Consider the following 19,612-nt stretch of genomic DNA (forward strand, 5'->3'; position numbering starts at 1 on the left):
GTGTGGCCTCTCCACATATGGTAATTTTGGTCCCAAAAAGGGGCGTGGCCTGACCATATTTGGGCATTACCTGTCCCCAAAAAAGGGGTGTGGCCTCTAAAGTGGGTGTGGCCTCTCCACATATGGTAATTTTGGTCCCAAAAGGGGCGTGGCCTCTAAAAGGGGCGTGGTCTCTCCATATATGGTAATTTGCTCCAAAAGGGGCGTGGCCTCCCGGGTGGGCGGGGCTTACCTGGCTGGGCAGGTGGGCGGGGCTCTGCTCCAGGGGGGGGCTGTCCTCATCTTGGTACCGGTATTTCTGCAATGTATGCAAATTTATGCAGATTTATGCCAAGCGGTGTGAGAAATCGGCACGTTTATGTAAATTTTTATTGTTTATGCAAATGAGGGCGGCGCGACGGCCACGCCCAGTTGATCCCAGTCAATCCCAGTTTGGGATTTGGGGATTGGACAGGATTAAACTGGGAGGGTCCCGGTGCTCCCAGTATGGAACTGGTGAGTCCCAGTATGGAACTGGGGAGTCCCAGTATGGAACTGGGGGTCCCAGTGCTCCCAGTATGGAACTGGGGGGTCCCAGTATAGAACTGGGGGGTCCCAGTATGGAACTGGGGGGTCCCAGTATGGAACTGGGGGGCTCCAGTGCTCCCAGTATGGAACTGGGGGGTCCCAGTATGGAACTGGGGGGCTCCAGTGCTCCCAGTATGGAACTGGGGGGTCCCAGTATGGAACTGGGGGGTCCCGGTGCTCCCAGTATGGTCCAGTGCTATTCCCAGTGCTCCCAGTTCATCCCAGTCCCTCCCAGTGCCCCCAAATCCCCTCCCAGTCCCTCCCAGAACAAACCAGTAACCCCAAATCCCCATTTCTCCATTTTTTCCTCCGTTTTTAACCCTTTTTTTGCCATTTTTTCTGTGTTTTTCCCAGTTTTTCCCGGTTTTTGCCCCTTCCCAGTCCCCCCCAGTCCGTCCCAGTCCCTCCCAGTCCCTCCCAGTCCGTCCCAGTCCGTCCCAGTCCCTCCCAGTCCGTCCCAGTCCGTCCCAGTCCCTCCCAGTCCGTCCCAGTCTGTCCCAGTCCCCCCAGTCCGTCCCACCTTGCAGCCGAAGGCCAGCGAGAGGCTCCGGTCCCTCCCGAGCCGCTCCCAGTGCTCCCAGTGCCCCTTCCCAGTTCATCCCAGTTCATCCCAGTCCCCCTCCAGTCCCTCCCAGTACAAACCAGTACAAACCAGTAACCCCAAATCCCCATTTCCCCCGTTTTTTCTCCGTTTTTAACCCTTTTTTGGCCATTTTTTCTGCGTTTTTTCCCAGTTTTTCCCGGTTCTTGCCCCTTCCCAGTCCCTCCCAGTCTGTCCCAGTTCATCCCAGTCTGTCCCAGTCCCCCTTCAGTCCCTCCCAGTACAAACCAGTACAAACCAGTAACCCCAAATCCCCATTTCCCCCGTTTTTTCTCCATTTTTAACCCTTTTTTGGCCATTTTTTCTCCGTTTTTCCCCATTTTTCCCCCTCCCAGTCCGTCCCAGTCCGTCCCAGTCCCCCCCAGTCCGTCCCAGTCCGTCCCAGTCTGTCCCAGTCCGTCCCAGTCCCCCCCAGTCCGTCCCACCTTGCAGCCGAAGGCCAGCGAGAGGCTCCGGTCCCTCCAGACCAGGCGGCACTGGCACAGCAGCGGCGAGAAACAGCCGGGACCCCCCCGGGACCCCCCCCCGCAGCCCGGGACCCCCCCCGGGACCCCCGAACCCAACGGGGCCGGGGCCGCTCCCGCCATCGGCCCCCCCGGGACCCCCGGGACCCCCCCCGGGCACCGGGACCCCCCCCGGAGGATCCGGGATTAGCGGGGATTAACGGGGGGGAGGGGATAACGGGGAGGAGGGGCTGGGGGGGGTCCGAGAATGATCCGGGACCCCCAAAATACACCCGGGACCCCCCCCGGGACCCCCAAATATCCCCGGGACCCCCAAAATACCACCGGGACCCCCCCCGGTGTACCGGGACCCCCCCCGGAGGATCCGGGATTAGCGGGGATTAACGGGGGGGAGGGGATAACGGGGGGGAGGGGCTCGGGGGGGGTCCGAGAATGATCCGGGACCCCCAAAATACACCCGGGACCCCCCAAATATCCCCGGAATCCCCCAAAACACAGCCGGGACCCCCCAAATAACCCCGGGACCCCCCCCGGTGTACCGGGACCCCCCCCCGGTGGATCCGGGATTAGCGGGGATTAACGGGGGGGAGGGGATAAAGGGGGGGGAGGGGCGATCCGGGACCCCCAAATTCCCCCGGGACCCTCAGATATCCCTGGGACCCCCCAAATATCCCCGGGACCCCCCAAAATAACCCCGGGACCCCCCCCGGTGCACCGGGACCCCCCCCGGAGGATCCGGGATTAGCGGGGATTAACGGGGGGGGAGGGGATAAAGGGGGGGGAGGGGCTCGGGGGGGGTTCGGGGGGGGCTGGGAACAATCCGGGACCCCCCAAATATCCCCGGGACCCCCAAAATACCCCAAGGACCCCCCCCCCCCCCAAAATCATCAAAAGGGGCCCAGAGAGACTCCAGGGACCCCCAGGGTCACAGAAAGACCCTCCGGGACCCCCCAAAACCATCGACAGGGACCCCAAAAATCATCGAGAGGGGTCCGAGACCCCCCAGACCCCCAAAACCATCGGGAGGTGCACCAGGACCCCAAAACGATCCCCAGGACCCCCCAAAAATCACAGAGAGGGGCCAGAGAGACCCCAAAAATCACAGAGACCCCCGGGACCCCCAGGGTCACAGAGAGACCCCCGGGACCCCCAAAACCATTCGGAGGGACCCCAAAAATCAACGAGAGGGGTCCGAGGGACCCCAGACCCCCAAAACCATCAGGAGGAGCACCAGGACCCCAAAACGATCCCCAGGACCCCCCAGGACCACCCCAAGACCCCCAAAAGGAGCCTCGGGACCCCCAGAACCAGCGAGAATTGCCCCAAAACGGCGCCCAGGACCCCCAAAATGAGACTCAGGACCCCCAAAATGAGACTCAGGACCCCCAAAATGAGACTCAGGACCCCCAAAACCAGCGAGAATTGCCCCAAAACGGCGCCCAGGACCCCAAAACGACCCCCAGGACCCCCAAAACGATCCCCAGGACCCCCAGAACCAGCGAGAATTGCCCCAAAAAGACCACCAGGACCCCCAAAACCAGCGAGAATTGCTCCAAAACGGCGCCCAGGACCCCAAAACGACCCGCAGGACCCCCAAAATGAGACTCAGGACCCCCAAAACCAGCGAGAATTGCCCCAAAAAGACCCCCAGGACCCCCAAACCCCCCCCCCGTTCCTGTCCTCGTGTGACCCCTCCGAGCCCCCGGACCCGCCCCCCCTCGCTCAGGCCACGCCCCCTGGCTCAGGCCACGCCCCCTGGCTCAGGCCACGCCCCCTCGCCGTCTCCACGGCGACGCGCGCCGCCCGGCGGTCACGTGGGCGGGGCCGAGTGGGCGGGGCCGCCGCTTTTGGCGCGCCGCCGCCATGGCAACGAGCGCGGGAAGGCGTTGCCATGGCAACGCGGGGGGAGGGGGCGCGGCCTGGGAACAGCGCGGGGGGAGGGGGCGGGGCTCGGTCGCCGGGGCAACGGCGTGGGAATTTTGGGGGATTTTGGGGGAATTTGGGGGGATTTTGGGGGAATTTGGGGGATTTTGGGGGAATTTTGGGGGATTTGGGGATTTTGGGGGGATTTTGGGGGGATTTTGGGGGGTTTGGGGGGATTTTGGGGGAATTTTTGGGGGAATTTTGAGGGGTTTTGGGGAATTTTTGGGAAATTTTTGGGAATTTCGGGGGAATTATGGGGGAATTTGAGGGATTTTTGGGGGATTTCAGGAGAATTTTCGGGGATTTTGGGGGAATTTTGGGGGATTTTGGAGAGATTATGGGGAATTTTGTGGGATTTTGGGGGGAATTCTGGGGAATTTTGGGGGAATTTGGGGATTCCTGAGGGGAACTCAGGGATGGAAGAAGGAATTGGGGGGGGGGGGAATTTTTGGGGGATTTCAGCGGAATTTTGGGAGGATTTTTGGGAGGTTTGGGTCGATTTTGGAGAATTCCGGCGGATTTTGGGATGTCCGGGCCAATCCTGGAGGGATTTTGGGGATTAAAGGTGAATTTTGGGATTTAATGCGAATTTTGGGGGGGTTTAAGGTGAATTTTGGGGAAATTCAGGTGAATTTTGGGGGATTTAAGGTGAATTTTGGGGAGATTCAGGAGAATCTCGGGAGAATTTTGGGGATTTCAGGTGAAATTTTGGGGATTCGGGTGAATTTTGGGAGGTTCAGGTGAATTTTGGGTGAATTTTGGGGCTTTCAGGTGAATTTTTGGGGTTTTAGGTGAATTTTTTTGGGATTTAAGGTGAAATTTTGGGGTTCAAGGTGAATTTTGGGGGATTTAAGGTGAATTTTTGGGAATTCCAGTGAATTTTGGGGGATTAAAGGTGAATTTTTGGGAAATCAGGAGAATTTGGGGGATTTTAGGTGAATTTTAAGAGTTTAAGGTGAATTTTAGGAAATTCAGGTGAATTTTGGGAGAATTCAGGTGAATTTTGGGAGGTTCAGGTGAATTTTTGCGATTTAAGGTGAATTTTTGGGAAATTCAGGTGAATTTTGGGGATTTCAGGTGAATTTTGGGCGTTTCATGTGAATTTCAGAAATTTCGGGAGAATTTTTCCCAATTCCTGCAGATTTTAGGAGAATTTCTGCAGATTTTGGGGATTTTGGGACCAATTTTGGGGATTTTGGGGCTCTTGGTGCCATTTGGGGCCAAATTTCGGGGATTTGGGATCGATTTGGGGGATTTGGGGGGTTTTAGAGCAATTTTGGGGATTTTAGGGCCGATTTTGGTTTTAGGGCAAATTTTGGAGTTTTTAAAGCTCATTTTGGGATTTTTAGGGCCAATTTTGGGGATTTTAGGGCCAATTTGGGGTTTTGAAAGCAAATTTGGTGGTTTTTGAGCTGATTTTGGAATTTTTAGGGCAAATTCTCAGGGTTTTAGGGCAAATTTGGGGGGTTTGGGGGAGATTTTGGGACACTTTGGAGCTTTTAGTGCCGATTTTGGGAGATTTTGGGGTTTTTAGGGCTCATTTTGGGAGATTTTGGGGGTTTTGTGCCGATTTTGGGGGTTTTGAAGATTTTAGGGCCAATTTTGGGGGATTTCGGCATTATGGGGCCGATTTTGGGGGATTTGGGTCAAAATTTGGGGCATTTTGGGGTTCGCAGGGTCAATTTGGGGCCATTTTGGGGGTTCAGGGCAGTTTTGGGGGATTTTGGGAGTTTTAGGGCAGATTTGGGGTTTTAGGGCCATTTTGGGGGGATTTTGGGAGTTTTAGGGTGGATTTTTGGGCGGATTTTGGGGGTTCCGAGCGGGATTTGGGGTTTCAGGGTGAGTTCCAGGAGATTTTGGGGTTTTTTGGGTGGATTTTTGGGGTTTCAGGGCAGATTTTGGGGTTTCGGGGCCGGGTTTGGGAGATTTTGGGGTTTTTAGGATGGATTTTTGGGGGTTTCAGGTGGGATTTGGGATTTTGGGTGGGATTTGGGGTTCTGGGAGGGATTTGGGGTTTCAGGGTGAATTTTAGGAGATTTTGGGGCTTTTAGGATGGATTTTTGGGGTTCCGAGTGGGATTTGGGGTTTCAGGGCAAATTTTTGGAGATTTTGGGGTTTTTTATGGGCAGATTTTGGGGGGTTTTGGGTGGATTTTGGGGATTCCAGGCGGGATTTGGGATTTCAGGAGGGATTTGGGGTTTCAGGGTGAATTCCAGGAGATTTTGGGATTTTTTGGGAGGATTTTTGGGGGTTTTGGGCGGGATTTGGGATTTTGAGCAGAATTTGGGGTTTCAGGGTGAATTCCAGGAGATTTTGGGGTTTTGGGGGAGGATTTTGGGGGGTTTTGGGCAGATTTTGGGGGGTTTTGGGTGTATTTTGGGGATTCCAGGCGGGATTTGGGATTTCGGGAGGGATTTGGGGTTTCAGGGTGAATTCCAGGAGATTTTGGGGGGTTTGGGGCGGATTTTGGGGGTTCTGGGCCGATTTTGGGCGTTCCAGGTGGATTTTTGGGGTTTTTTGGTGGATTTTTCGGGGTTCTGGGCGGGATTTGGGGTTCTGGGAGGGATTTGGGGAATTTTGGGCAGATTTTGGGGTTTTTTGGGCGGCTTTGTGGGGGTTTTGGGTGAGATTTGGGGTTTCCAGGCGTAATTTGGGGTTTCAGGGTGAATTCCAGGAGATTTTGGGGTTTTTTGGGTGGATTTTTGGGGGTTCCTGGCGGGAATTCGGGTTCTGGGAGGGATTTGGGGTATTTTGGGCGGATTTTGGGGTTTTTTGGGTGGATTTTTCGGGGTTCCGGGAGGGATTTGGGGTTCTGGGTGGGATTTGGGGTTTCAGGGTGAATTCCAGGCGATTTGGGGGTTTTTGGGGGGGATTTTTGGGGGTTCCAGGCAGGACTTGGGGTTCTGGGAGGGATTTGGGGTTTTTTGGGCGGATTTTGGGGGGTTTTGGGCGGATTTTTGGGGGTTCCGGGCGGGATTTGGGATTTCAGGCGGGATTTGGGGTATTTTGGGCGGATTTTGGGGGTTTTGGGGCGGCTTTTGGGGGATTCCGGGCGGGATTTTGGGGTTCTGGAAGGGATTTGGGGTATTTTGGGCGGATTTTGGGGTTTTTTGGGCGGATTTTGGGGGGTTCCGGGCGGGATTTTGGGGCCCCCCCCCCGCCCCCACGTGCGCCGCCCCTCCCCCGCCGTTGCCATGGAAACGCCGCGGCCGCCACGTGGTGACACCCCCGAGATTTGGGGGGACACCGCCCCTCCCCCACCCCCAAAAACCCCCAAAAAACCCCCAAATCCCCCCCGGGAACCCCAAAATCCAGCAGGGGTCGGAAACCCCCCAAAATTCTCCCCCAAACCCCCAAAATCTGCCCCAAAACCACCACAGGAACCCCAAAAAATGCCCCAAAATTCCCCAAATCCCCCCAAAATCTCACCCGGAGCCCCCCAGGACCCCCCAAAATCAACCCCGGAGCCCCCAAAATCCCCCCAAAATCCATCGGAACCCCCCAAAATCTCTCCAGATCCCCCCAAAATCCTCTCGGGATCCCCAAAACCTCCCCAGGACCCCCCAAAATCCCCTCGAGACCCCCCAAAATCCCCTCCAGGAACCCCCAAAATCCCCCAGGACCCCCAAAACCTCCCCAGGACCCCCCCAAATCCCCTCGAGACCCCCCAAATCCCCTCCAGGACCCCCCCAAAATCCCCCAGGACCCCCCAGATCCCCTCGAGACCCCCCAAGATCTCCTTGGGACCCCCAAATTCCCCCCAAAATCCCCCCCAGGACCCCAAAAATCCTCTTGGAGCCCCCAAATTCTGCCCCCCAGCCACATCGAGACCCCCAAAATCCCCTCGAGACCCCCCCCAGACCCCCCCAAACGCCCCCAAATTCCCTCGAGACCCCCCCAAAAAATCCCCAAACCCCTCGAGACCCCCTCAAATCCCCCCCAAAATCCCCTCGGAGCCCCCAAAAAACCCCAAAATCCCCTCGAGGCCCCCCCCCAAATTTCCCAAAAATCCCCCCCCCCACCAGGAGCCCCCAAACCCCCCAAAATCCTCTCGAGACCCCCCCAGATCTCCCCCAAATCCCCTCAGGACCCCCCAAATCCCCCCCAGACCCCCCCAAAAACACCCCAAAACCCCTCGAGCCCCCCCAAAAACCCCCTCGGAGCCCCCAAATCCCCCCCTCGAGTCACCCCGAATCCCCCCCACCCCCAGGAGCCCCCCAAAAAACCCCAAATCCCCCCAAAATCGGCCCGAATCCTGCCGAGACCCCCCCCCCAACAAACGGCGGCGGTTTTGGGGGGAATCCGCGCGGTTTTGGGGTACCTTGGTGGTGACGATGCACAAACAATCCATGGCGGCCGCTCATGGGCCGGGGGGGCCGCGCGAGGAGGAGGAGGAGGAGGAGGAGGAGGGGAGGAAGGCTCGGGAGGGGGAGGAGGAGGAGGAGGGGGGGGGGATGGGGAGGATGAAGGCTCCGGAGGAAGAGGAGGAAGAGGAGGAGGAGGAGGAGGGAGGAAAAAATGGGGGGGGAGGAGGAGGAGGGTGGAGAGGATGAAGGGATGAAGGCTCCGGAGGGAGGGGGAGGAGGAGGAGGAGGATGAAGGCTCGGGAGGAGGAGGAGGAGGGAGAAAAGGAGGAGGATGAGGAGGATGAAGGCCCCGGAGGAGGAGGAGGAGGAGGAGGAGGAGGGGGGGGGGGATGAAGGGATGAAGGCTCGGGAGGAGGAGGAGGAGGGAGAAAAGAGGGGGAGGATGAGGAGGATGAAGGGATGAAGGCCCCGGAGGAGGAGGAGGGGGAGGATGAGGAGGATGAGGGGATGAAGGCTCCGGAGGAGGAGGAGGAGGAGGATGGAGAGGATGAGGGGATGAAGGCTCCGGAGGAGGAGGAGGAGGATGGAGAGGATGAGGGGATGAAGGCTCCGGAGGAGGAGGAGGAGGAGGAGGAGGAAGGCTCGGGAGGGGGAGGAGGAGGAGGAGGGGGAGGGGATGAAGCGATGAAGGCTCGGGAGGGGGAGGAGGATGAAGAAAAGGGGGGGAGGATGAGGAGGATGAGGAGGATGAAGGCCCCGGAGGAGGAAGAGGAGGAGGATGAAGAAAAGGGGGGGGGATGAAGGCTCGGGAGGAGGAGGAGGAGGAAGGAGCAGGAGGAAGAGGATGGAGAGGATGAAGGGATGAAGGCTCGGGAAGAAGAGGAGGAGGAGGAGGGGGGATGAAGGACCAGGATGGAGGAGGAGGAGGATGAGGATGGAGGGATGAAGGCTCGGGAGGGGGGGAGGATGGAGAGGAGGAGGAGGAGGAGGATGAAGGTTCGGGAGGAGGAGGAGGAGGATGAAGAAAGGGGGGGGGATGAAGGCTCGGGAGGAGGAGGATGAGGATGAAGGGATGAAGGCTCGGGGGGGGGAAGGATGGAGAGGAGGAGGAGGAGGAGGATGGAGGGGATGAAGATCTGGGGGGAGGAGGAGGAGGAGGAAGAGGAGGAGGAGGAAGATGCGGCAGCGGGAAGGGAGGAAGAGCGGGAGGAGGAGGAGGAGGAGCGGGAGGAGGAGGAAGGCTCGGGAGGAGGGGCCGGGAGGAGGAGGAGGAGGAGCGGGAGGAAGGCCCGGGAGGAGGAAGAGGAGGAGGAAGAGGAGGAGGAGGAAGATGATGAAGGAGCCGAGGGGATGAAGGAGGAGGAGGAGGAGGAGGAGGAAGATGAAGATGAGGATGAAGATGATGAAGATGATGAAGATGAAGATGATGAAGATGAAGATGATGAAGATGAGGATGAAGATGATGAAGATGAAGATGATGAAGATGAGGATGAAGATGATGAAGATGAAGATGATGAAGATGAGGATGAAGATGATGAAGATGAAGATGATGAAGATGAGGATGAAGATGATGAAGATGAGGATGAAGATGATGAAGATGAAGATGATGAAGATGAGGATGAAGATGATGAAGATGAAGATGATGAAGATGATGAAGATGAAGATGATGAAGATGAAGATGAAGATGATGAAGATGAGGATGAAGATGATGAAGATGAAGATGATGAAGATGATGAAGATGATGAAGATGAAGATGAAGATGAAGGAGCCGCCGGGGGGAGGAAGAGGAGGAGCAGCGCGAGGAGGAGGAGGAGGGAGGGATGAAGGCTCGGGGGGGAAATTCGGGAATTTTGGGCGGAATTTTGGGGATTTTGGGGCAGAAAAGTCGGGAACTTGGAGGGGGAAATTTGGGGATTTTTTGGGGGGAAAATGGGGAATTTTGGGGAAATTTGGGGATTTTGGGGGTTTTGGAGGGGGAAATTTGGGAATTTTGGGGGTAAATTGGGGAATTTTGGGGGGGAAATCGGGAATTTCTGGGGGAAATTTGGGAATTTGGGGGGATTTTGGGGGGAAAATTCGGAAATTTGGGGAGTTTGGGGGGAAATTTGGGGGTTTGGGGGGATTTGGGGTGGAAAAATTGGGAATTTTGGGGGGAAATCGGGAATTTTTGGGATTTGGGGGGAAATTTGGGAATTTGGGGGTTTTGGGGGGGAAATTTGGGAATTTTGGGGGAAAATTGGGATTTTAGGGGGGATTTGAGGGGAAAAATGGAGATTTTGGGGGGTAAAATTCGGGATTTTGGGGATTTGAGGGGAATTTGGGGATTTTGGGGGGAAATTTGGGGGAAAATGGGAATTTTGGAGATTTAGGGGGAAAATCGGGAATTTTGGGGGGAAATTTGGGAATTTTGGAGATTTAGGGGGGAAATTGGGAATTTTCGAGGGAAATTTGGGGAATTTTGGGGGGAAATTCATGATTTTGGGATTTCAGGGAGGATTCGAGGGGGAAAATTGGGAATTTTGGGGTGAAAATTTGGGGTTTTGGGGGATTAGGGGGAAAATTGGGGATTTTAGGAGGATTTGAGGGAAATTTTGGGAATTTCGGGGGAAATTTGGGGATTTTGGGGAGAAACTTTTGGGATTTTTGGGGGAGCGGCAGCGGCGGGGGGAGGGGCTGAAGGGGGGGAGGGGTTGGGGGGATTTGGGGGATTTTGGGGCAATTTGGGAGATTTTGGAGTGAATTTTGGGAGGTTTTGTGAGGATTTGGGGTTTTTTGGGGAAATTTTGGGTTATTTTGGGGAATTTGGGGTTTTTTTGGTGGCGATTTTGGGATTTTTGGGGAAATTTTGGAGTTTTTTGGTGAAATTTTGGGTTTTTTGGTGGAGATTTTGGGTTATTTTGGGGAATTTTGGGTTATTTTGGGGAATTTTGGGTGGATTTTGGGGGATTTTGAGTTATTTTGGGGAATTTTGGGGGGGTTTTGTGGCGATTTTGGGATTTTTGTATTTTTTGTGGAGATTTTGGGGTAATTTGGGGTTTTTTTTGGTGGAAATTTTGGTTTTTCTGGGGGTATTTGGGGTTTTTACGTGGAGATTTTGGGGGAATTTTGGGGTTTGGGGAAATTTTGGGTTATTTTGGGGAATTTGGGGGATTTTTGTTGCGATTTGGGGATTTTTGGGGGGATTTGGTTTTTTGGGGTTTTTTTTGTGAGGATTTGGTTTTTTCGGGGGGAGATTTTGGGGTTTTTTGGGGAGATTTTGAGGAAATTTGGGGGATTTTTTTTGGTGGGAATTTTGTGGGGGTTTGTGGGGATTTTTTTAGGGGAAAATTTGGGGGGAATTTGGGGGATTTTGGGGATTTTTGGGTTACCCGGGGCCGGGGCTCGGGGCCGCTCACGGAGCTCTCGTAGCTCTCCTGGATGTCTGGGGGGGAAAAACGGGGTGAGAGCCCAAAAATTCCCAAAATTCCCCAAAATATCCCCAAAAAATTCCCAAAATTCCCCCCAAAGTTACCCAAAATCCCCCAAAATATCCCCCAAATCCCCCAAAATTCCCCAAAATCTCCCAAATTTCCCCCAGATTTCCCAAATTTCCACCAAATTTCTTCAATTTCTCCCCAGAATTTTGGAACTTCTCCCCAAAATCCTCGAATTTCCCCCCAAAATCCCACTCAAATTCCCCCAAAATTCCAAACTTTCCCCTGAATTCCTCAAAATTCCCCAAAAATCTCCCAAGTTTCACCTAAAATTCCCAAATTTCCTCCAAATTCCCAAATCTCTCCCCAAAATCCCCTAAATCCCCCCAAAATTCCAGATTTTGCCCCCAAAATCCCCCCTAAACCCCCCAAAATCCCACTCAAACTCCCCCAAAATTCCCGAATTTTCCCCAAACTCCCCCAAAATTGCCAAATTTTTCCCAAAATTCCCCAAAATTCCCCAAATTTCCCCTAAAATTCTGGAATTTCTCCCCAGAATCCCCTCAAAACCCCCCAAAATTCCAAATTTTTCCCCCAAATCCCCCCAAAATTCTCCCCAAAATTCCCCCCAAAATTCCCAAATTTCCATACCCAGCAGGGCCTGGAACAGGCGGCTCAGCAGGACTCCCCAAAACCTCCCAGGACCCCCCAAAATCCCCCAAAAAATCCCCAAAATTAAAAAAAAAATCCCCAAATTTCCCCCTGAATTCCCAAATTTTTCCCAAAATCCCCAAATTTCCCCCAGAATTCCCAAATTTCCCCCAAAATTCCAGAATTTCTCCCCAAAATCCCCAAATTTTCCCCCAAAATCCCCTAAAAACCCCCTAAAATTCCCAAATTTCCCCTCAAAATCCCCCCTAAACCCCCCAGATGAGCCAAAAATCCCCAAAAATCCCCCAAAATCTCCCAAATTTCCCCCAAAATTCCAGAATTTCTCCCCAAAATCCCCTAAAAACCCCCCAAAAATCCATATTTTCCCTCCAAATGCCCCCCAAATTCCAAATTTTCCCCCCAAATCCCCCCAAATTCTCCCCAGAATTCCCGAATTTCCCCGAAATTCCCGAATTTCCCCGGAATTCCCAGATTTCCGCACCCAGCAGGGCCTGGAACAGGCGGCTCTGCAGGACCCCCAGGAGCTGCCGGGCCCGGAGCCGGGGGGGGACCCCCAGAAACTCGTCCAGGAGCCGCCGAGCGCCTGCGCCCCAAAATTGGGATGGGACCCCAAAATTGGGATGGGACCCCGAAATTGGGATTTGGGACCCCGAAATTGGGATTTGGGACTCCCAAAATTGGGGATGGGAACTCCAAATTGGGAGGGGAACCCCAAAATTGGGAATGGGACCCCGAAATTGGGGAGGGGACCCCGAAATTGGGGAGGGGACCCCGAAATTGGGATGGGAACCCCGAAATTGGGGAGGGGAACCCCAAAATTGGGAATGGGACCCCGAAATTGGGGTGGGAACCCCAAAATTGGGATTTGGGACCCTGAAATTGGGATGGGAACCCCAAAATTGGGGAGGGGAACCCCAAAATTGGGGAGGGGACCCCGAAATTGGGGAGGGGACCCCGAAATTGGGAATGGGACCCCGAAATTGGGAATGGGACCCCCAAAATTGGGATTTGGAACCCCGAAATTGGGATTTGGGACCCCAAAAATGGGGATGGGACCCCGAAATTGGGATTTGGGACCCCGAAAATGGGGATGGGACCCCAAAATTGGGATTTGGGACCCCAAAATTGGGATTTGGGACCCCGAAATTGGGATTTGGGACCCCGAAATTGGGAATGGGACCCCAAAATTGGGAATGGGACCCCGAAATTGGGTTTGGGATCCCCAAATTGGGAATGGTACCCCCAAAATTGGGATTTGGGACCCCCAAAATTGGGATTTGGAACCCCGAAATTGGGATTTGGGACCCCAAAATTGGGAATGGGACCCCCAAAATTGGGGTGGGAACCCCAAAATTGGGATTTGGGACCCCCAAAATTGGGATTTGGAACCCCGAAATTGGGATTTGGGACCCCGAAATTGGGAATGGGACCCCAAATTGGGGAGGGGACCCCGAAATTGGGAATGGGACCCCGAAATTGGGATGGGAACCCCAAAATTGGGATTTGGGACCCCGAAATTGGGATTTGGGACCCCGAAATTGGGAATGGGACCCCGAAATTGGGAATGGGACCCCGAAATTGGGATTTGGGACCCCGAAATTGGGAATGGGACCCCGAAATTGGGATTTGGGACCCCGAAATTGGGATGGGACCCCCAAAATTGGGAATGGGACCCCCAAATTGGGAATGGGACCCCCAAAATTGGGATGGGACCCCCAAATTGGGGAGGGGAACCCGAAATTTGGGAATGGGACCCCAAAATTGGGGAGGGGACCCCAAAATTGGGATTTGGGACCCCGAAATTGGGAATGGGACCCCGAAATTGGGATTTGGGACCCCGAAATTGGGATTTGGGACTCCCAAAATTGGGAATGGGACCCCAAATTGGGATGGGAACCCCAAAATTGGGAATGGGAACCCCAAAATTGGGAATGGGACCCCAAAATTGGGCATGGGACCCCGAAATTGGGATGGGACCCCCAAAATTGGGAATGGGAACCCCAAAATTGGGATGGGACCCCGAAATTGGGAATGGGACCCCGAAATTGGGGAGGGGACCCCGAAATTGGGATGGGAACCCCAAATTGGGATGGGACCCCGAAATTGGGAATGGGACCCCCAAAATTGGGGAGGGGACCCCGAAATTGGGATGGGACCCCGAAATTGGGATGGGACCCCGAAATTGGGATGGGAACCCCAAATTGGGATGGGACCCCGAAATTGGGAATGGGACCCCCAAAATTGGGGAGGGGACCCCGAAATTGGGATGGGAACCCCAAATTGGGATGGGACCCCGAAATTGGGGAGGGGAACCCGAAATTTGGGACAGGGACCCCAAAATTGGAGAGGGGACCCAAAATTGGGGATTTGGGACCCCAAAATTGGAGAGGGGACCCAAAATTGGGGATGGGACCCCAAAATTGGAGAGGGGACCCAAAATTGGGGATTTGGGACCCCCACATTTGGGTTTGGGACCCCAAAAATGGAGATAGGACCCAAAATTTGGGTCAGGGACCCCGAAATTGGGTCAGGGACCCCGAAATTGGGGAGGGGACCCCCAAATTCAGATCTGGGAACCCAAAATTGGGGATGGGACCCCCAAGATTGGGGATGGGACCCCGAAATTTGGGGTTGGGACCCCGAAATTGGGGAGGGGACCCCGAAATTTGGGACAGGGACCTCGAAACTGGGGATGGGACCCCCAAAATCCCACCCCTGCACCCCAAAATTGGGGATGGGACCCCAAAATCCCATCAGGGACCCCCCAAAATGGGTCAGGGACCCCCAAATTCCACCCAAACCGCCCCAAAAATTGCAGAAGGGCCCCCCAGGACCCCCCGCCCCCAATTTCTGCCCCCCAAAATCCCCCAGAATGGGGCCCAGCCCCCCCAAAATCCCCCAAATTTCACCGGGACCCCCCAAAATTTCCAGCGGGACCCTCCAGGACCCCCCACCCCAATTGGGACCCCCCGGGACCCCCAAAATTCCCCCAAAAATCCCCCGGGACCCCCCGAAAACCCCCCCAAAGCTGCGGGAATGGGGCTGGACCCCCCAAAATCGCCCCAAAATCCCCCCAAAAATTCCCCAAATTTCACCGGGACCCCCCCAAATTTCCAGCGGGACCCCCCACCCCAATTGGGACCCCCCAAAACTCCCCAAAATTCCCCCAAAAAAGGCTCAGGAGCCCCCCCAAAACCCCCCCAGAGCTGCGGGAATGGGGCCGGACCCCCCCAAAATCCCCCCAAAAATTCCCCAAATTTCCTCCGGACCCCCCAAAATTTCAGAGGGAGCCCCCAGGACCCCCCACCCCAATTGGGACCCCCCAAAAACCCCCCGGGACCACCCAAAAAAGGCTCGGGAGCCCCCCCAAAACCCCCCCAGAGCTGCCGGAATGGGTCTGGACCCCCCAAAATCGCCCCAAAACCCCCCAAAAATTCCCCAAATTTCACCGGGACCCCCCAGGACCCCCCACCCCAATTGGGACCCCCCCAAAATCACCCGGGACCCCCCAAAAAATCCCCCGGGACCCCCCCAAAAACCCCCCGGAGCTGCCGGAATGGGTCTGGACCCCCCAAAATCCCCCCAAAACCCCCCAAAATTTCCCCAAATTTCCTCAGGACCCCCCAAATTTCCAGCGGGACCCCCCCCACCCCAATTTTCACCCCCGGGACCCCCCAAAAATTGTCCGGGACCCCCCAAAAAAGGCTCAGGAGCCCCCCCAAAACCCCCCCAGAGCAGCTGGAATGGGGCCGGACCCCCCCAAAATCGCCCCAAAACCCCCCAAAAATTCCCCAAATTTCCTCAGGACCCCCCAAATTTCCAGCGGGACCCTCCAGGACCCCCCACCCCAATTGGGACCCCCCAAAAAAGGCTCAGGACCCCCCCAAAACCCTCCCCGGAGCTGCCGGAATGGGGCCGGACCCCCCCAAAATCGCCCCAAAAACCCCCAAAAATTCCCCAAATTTCCTCAGGACCCCCCAAATTTCCAGCGGGACCCTCCAGGACCCCCCACCCCAATTGGGACCCCCCAAAACCCCCCAAAAAAGGCTCAGGACCCCCCCAAAACCCTCCCCGGAGCTGCCGGAATGGGGCCGGACCCCCCAAAATCGCCCCAAAACCCCCCCAAAATTCCCCAAATTTCCTCAGGACCCCCCAAATTTCCAGCGGGACCCCCCAGGACCCCAAATTTCAGCCCCGGGACCCCCCAAAACCCCCCGACCCCCCCGGCTCTCACCCCCGGGCGGCAGCGCCATGCCGGGGTTAATCCCGGATTTGGGGATTTTGGGGGATTTTGGGCGGATTTTGGGGGATTTGGGGGATTTTCGGGGGGGCGACCCCCACGTGACCCCCCCAGGCCCGGGGGATTCTGGGATTTGGAGTTTTCCCAAAAAAAACCCGGGAGAAAACGGAGCAGGGAAAGGATTTTTATTCCTTAAGGCACAAAATTGGGGGATTTTTTTTTGGGAATTTTGCCCAAATTTTGGGAAAATGGAACGGGGGAAAATCGGGAAAATCGGCCCAAAATGAGGCGGAAAATCCCGGATTTGGGAGCGGCGAAATGAGCGAGAAAGGCACAAAAAACGGAGGGAAAAGCCTCCAAAATTCCCTGAAAATTTCAGGAAAATTCCATAAAAATTGATGGAAAATTCCCTGAAAAATTGAAGAAAAATTCCATCAAAAGTCAAGGAAAATTCCCTGAAAATTCAGGAAAATTCCGTAAAAATTGATGGAAAATTCCCTGAAAATTACAGGAAAATTCCCTGAAAAGTGATGGAAAATTCTCTGAAAAAATTGAAGAAAAATTCCATCAAAAGTTAAGGAAAATTCCCTGAAAATTCAGGAAAATTCCATAAAAATTGAAGGAAAATTCCATGAAAAGTTAAGGAAAATTCCCTGAAAAATGAAGGAAAATTCCCTGAAAATTTCAGGAAAATTCAGTCAAAATTTTGGAAAAATTTCTTCAAAAGTGGTGAAAAGTTCCCTGAAAAATGAAGGAAAATTCCTTCAAACTTTCAGGAAAATTCCTTCAAAAATTAAGGAAAATTTCCACAAAATTGAGGAAAAAAATCCCTGAAAATTTCAGGAAAATTCCATCAAAACTGATGGAAAATTCCTTCAAAAGTGGAGGAAAATTCCCTGAAAATTCAGGAAAATTCCCTAAAAATGGAAGGAAAATTCCCTCAAAAATTAAGGAAAATTCCTTCAAAATTGAAGGAAAATTTCCACAAAAATTTGGGGATTTTTTTTAGTATTTTTGGGTATTTTTGGGATATTTTTGTCTCTCAGAAGCCCAGCGGGGTTTGGGTCTCTCAGGGGTGTTTTAGGGTGGATTTGGGTGTTTTTGGGGTATTTTTGGGTGTTTTTGGGGTATTTTTGGGGTGTTTTAGAGTATTTTGGGGGTTTTTTTGGCTCTCAGAAGCCCAGCGTTATTTTAGGGTGGTTTTTGGGGTATTTTGGGTTGTTTTTTGGGTATTTTTTGGGTATTTTGGGGTATTTTTGGGGTATTTTGGGTGTTTTTGGGTGTTTTTGGCTCTCAGAAGCCCAGGGGTGTTTTTGGGTTATTTTAGGGTGGTTTTTGGGGTATTTTGGGTGTTTTATGGGTATTTTTTGGGTATTTTGGGGTATTTTTGGGGTATTTTCGGGTGTTATTGGGTGTTTTTGGCTCTCAGAAGCCCAGGGGTGTTTTAGGGTGGTTTTTGGGGTATTTTTGGGGTGTTTTGGGGGTATTTTGGGTGTTTTTGGGTGTTTTTGGCTCTCAGAAGCCCAGGGGTGTTTTAGGGTTATTTTTGGGTGTTTTTGGGGTATTTCTGGGTGTTTTTGGGTATTTTTGGCCGTCAGAAGCCCAGGGTTATTTTAGGGTGGTTTTTGGGATATTTTGGGTTGTTTTTTGGGTATTTTTGGGGTATTTTGGGGTGTTTTTGTGTGGTTTTGGCCGTCAGAAGCCCAGGGTTATTTTAGGGTGTTTTTTGGGGTATTTTGGGGTGTTTTTGGGGTGTTTTTGGGTGTTTTTGGCCGTCAGAAGCCCAGGGGTGTTTTAGGGTGGTTTTTGGGGTGTTTTTGGGTGTTTTTGGGGTGTTTTTGGGGTGTTTTTGGGGTATTTTGGGGTATTTTGGGGTGTTTTTGGGTGTTTTTGGGGTGTTTTTGGGTGTTTTTGGCCGTCAGAAGCCCAGGGGTGTTTTAGGGTGGTTTTTGGGGTATTTTGGGGTATTTTGGGGTGTTTTTGGGTGGTTTTGGGTGTTTTTTGCTCTCAGAAGCCCAGGGTTATTTTAGGGTGGTTTTAGGGTGGTTTTTGGGGTGTTTTTGGGTGTTTTTGTGTGGTTTTGGCCGTCAGAAGCCCAGGGTTATTTTAGGGTGTTTTTTGGGGTGTTTTTGGGTGTTTTTGGGGTGTTTTTGGGTGGTTTTGGGTGTTTTTGGCTCTCAGAAGCCCAGCGGGGTGGGCACCACCACCCCCTCGCTCTCCACCACGGCGGCCGCCAGGTCCCGAAAGTTCCGGAAGCTTCGGCTCGGGAGCGGCCGCAGCGCGGCCAGGACGCGCTCGTGGGCCTGGGGAGTCCAAATCAGCCCCAAATTATCCCAAAATCAGCCCCAAATCAGCCCCAAATTATCCCAAAATCGGCCCAAAATTATCCCAAAATCAGCCCCAAATTATCCCAAAATCAGCCCCAAATCAGCCCCAAATTATCCCAAAATCGGCCCAAAATTATCCCCGAATCGGCCCCAAATCAGCCCCAAATTATCCCCAAATCAGCCCCAAATTATCCCAAAATTATCCCAAAATCAGCCCCAAATCAGCCCCCAAATTATCCCAAAATTGGCCCAAAATGATCCCCAAATCGGCCCAAAATTATCCTAAAATCAGCCCCCAAATTATCCCAAAATCAGCCCCCAAATTATCCCAAAATTATCCCAAAATCAGCCCCAAATCAGCCCCAAATTATCCCAAAATCGGCACAAAATTATCCCCGAATCGGCCCAAAATTATCCTAAAATCAGCCCATAATTATCCCAAAATCGGCCCAAAATGATCCCAGAATCAGCCCAAAATTATCCTAAAATCAGTCCAAAAGTATCCCAAAATCAGCCCCCAAATTATCCCAAAATTATCCCAAAATCAGTCCAAAATTATCCCAAAATCAGCCCCCAAATTATCCCAAAATTATCCCAAAATCAGTCCAAAATTATCCCAAAATCAGCCCCCAAATTATCCCAAAATTATCCTAAAATCAGTCCAAAATTATCCCAAAATCAGCCCCCAAATTATCCCAAAATTATCCCCGAATCAGCCCAAAATTATCCCAAAATCAGCCCAAAATGATCCCAGAATCAGCCCAAAATCGGCCCAAAATAACCCCAGAATTATCCCAGAATCAGCCCCAAAATTATCCCAAATCAGCCCCAAATTATCCCAAAATCACCCCAAAATGATCCCACAATTATCCCAAAATTATCCCAAAATTGGCCCAAAATTATTCCAAAATCAGCCCAAAATGATCCCAAAATCATCCCCAAAATTATCTCAAATCAGCCCAAAATTATCCCAAAATCAGCCCAAAATCCCCAAATTTTCCCCAAAATCCTCAAAAATCCCCCCAGAATTCCCAATTTTCCCCAAAATTCCCCCAATTCCCCTCAAAATTCCCCCAATTCCCCTCAAAATTCCACCAA

At 53.1% G+C, this 19,612-nt stretch overlaps 2 protein-coding genes across 6 annotated transcripts in view; both read right to left on the reverse strand.

The window, feature by feature from the left end:
- The window catches only part of DLG4 (discs large MAGUK scaffold protein 4), a 37,416-nt gene extending 29,388 nt beyond the window's left edge, over window positions 1–8,028 (reverse strand). For all 3 annotated transcript variants that reach the window (XM_085564185.1, XM_085564184.1, XM_085564186.1), the window contains exons 1-2: window positions 7,877–8,028; window positions 233–298 (exon numbers count right to left, since the gene is read on the reverse strand). In XM_085564185.1, the coding sequence (XP_085420311.1) occupies window positions 233–298; window positions 7,877–7,906 (96 nt within the window). In that variant the 5' untranslated portion in view covers window positions 7,907–8,028. The remainder of the gene's footprint in view (window positions 1–232; window positions 299–7,876) is intronic.
- Window positions 8,029–16,357: 8,329 nt separating this feature from the next.
- The window catches only part of ACADVL (acyl-CoA dehydrogenase very long chain), a 29,811-nt gene continuing 26,556 nt past the window's right edge, over window positions 16,358–19,612 (reverse strand). Inside the window, exons 20-22 of one of the 3 annotated variants that reach the window (XM_085564284.1) lie at window positions 18,361–18,490; window positions 18,176–18,190; window positions 16,358–17,693 (exon numbers count right to left, since the gene is read on the reverse strand). In XM_085564284.1, the coding sequence (XP_085420410.1) occupies window positions 18,365–18,490 (126 nt within the window). In that variant the 3' untranslated portion in view covers window positions 16,358–17,693; window positions 18,176–18,190; window positions 18,361–18,364. Of the gene's footprint in view, window positions 18,191–18,272; window positions 18,491–19,612 lie in introns of all 3 variants that reach the window. The other 2 variants (XR_014950684.1, XM_085564283.1) reach the window with 2 other exon arrangements.

The sequence above is a fragment of the Lonchura striata genome, chromosome 32, assembly GCF_050655825.1.
Source record: "Lonchura striata isolate lonStrDom1 chromosome 32, ASM5065582v1, whole genome shotgun sequence".
NCBI classification, from domain to species: Eukaryota; Metazoa; Chordata; class Aves; order Passeriformes; family Estrildidae; genus Lonchura; species Lonchura striata.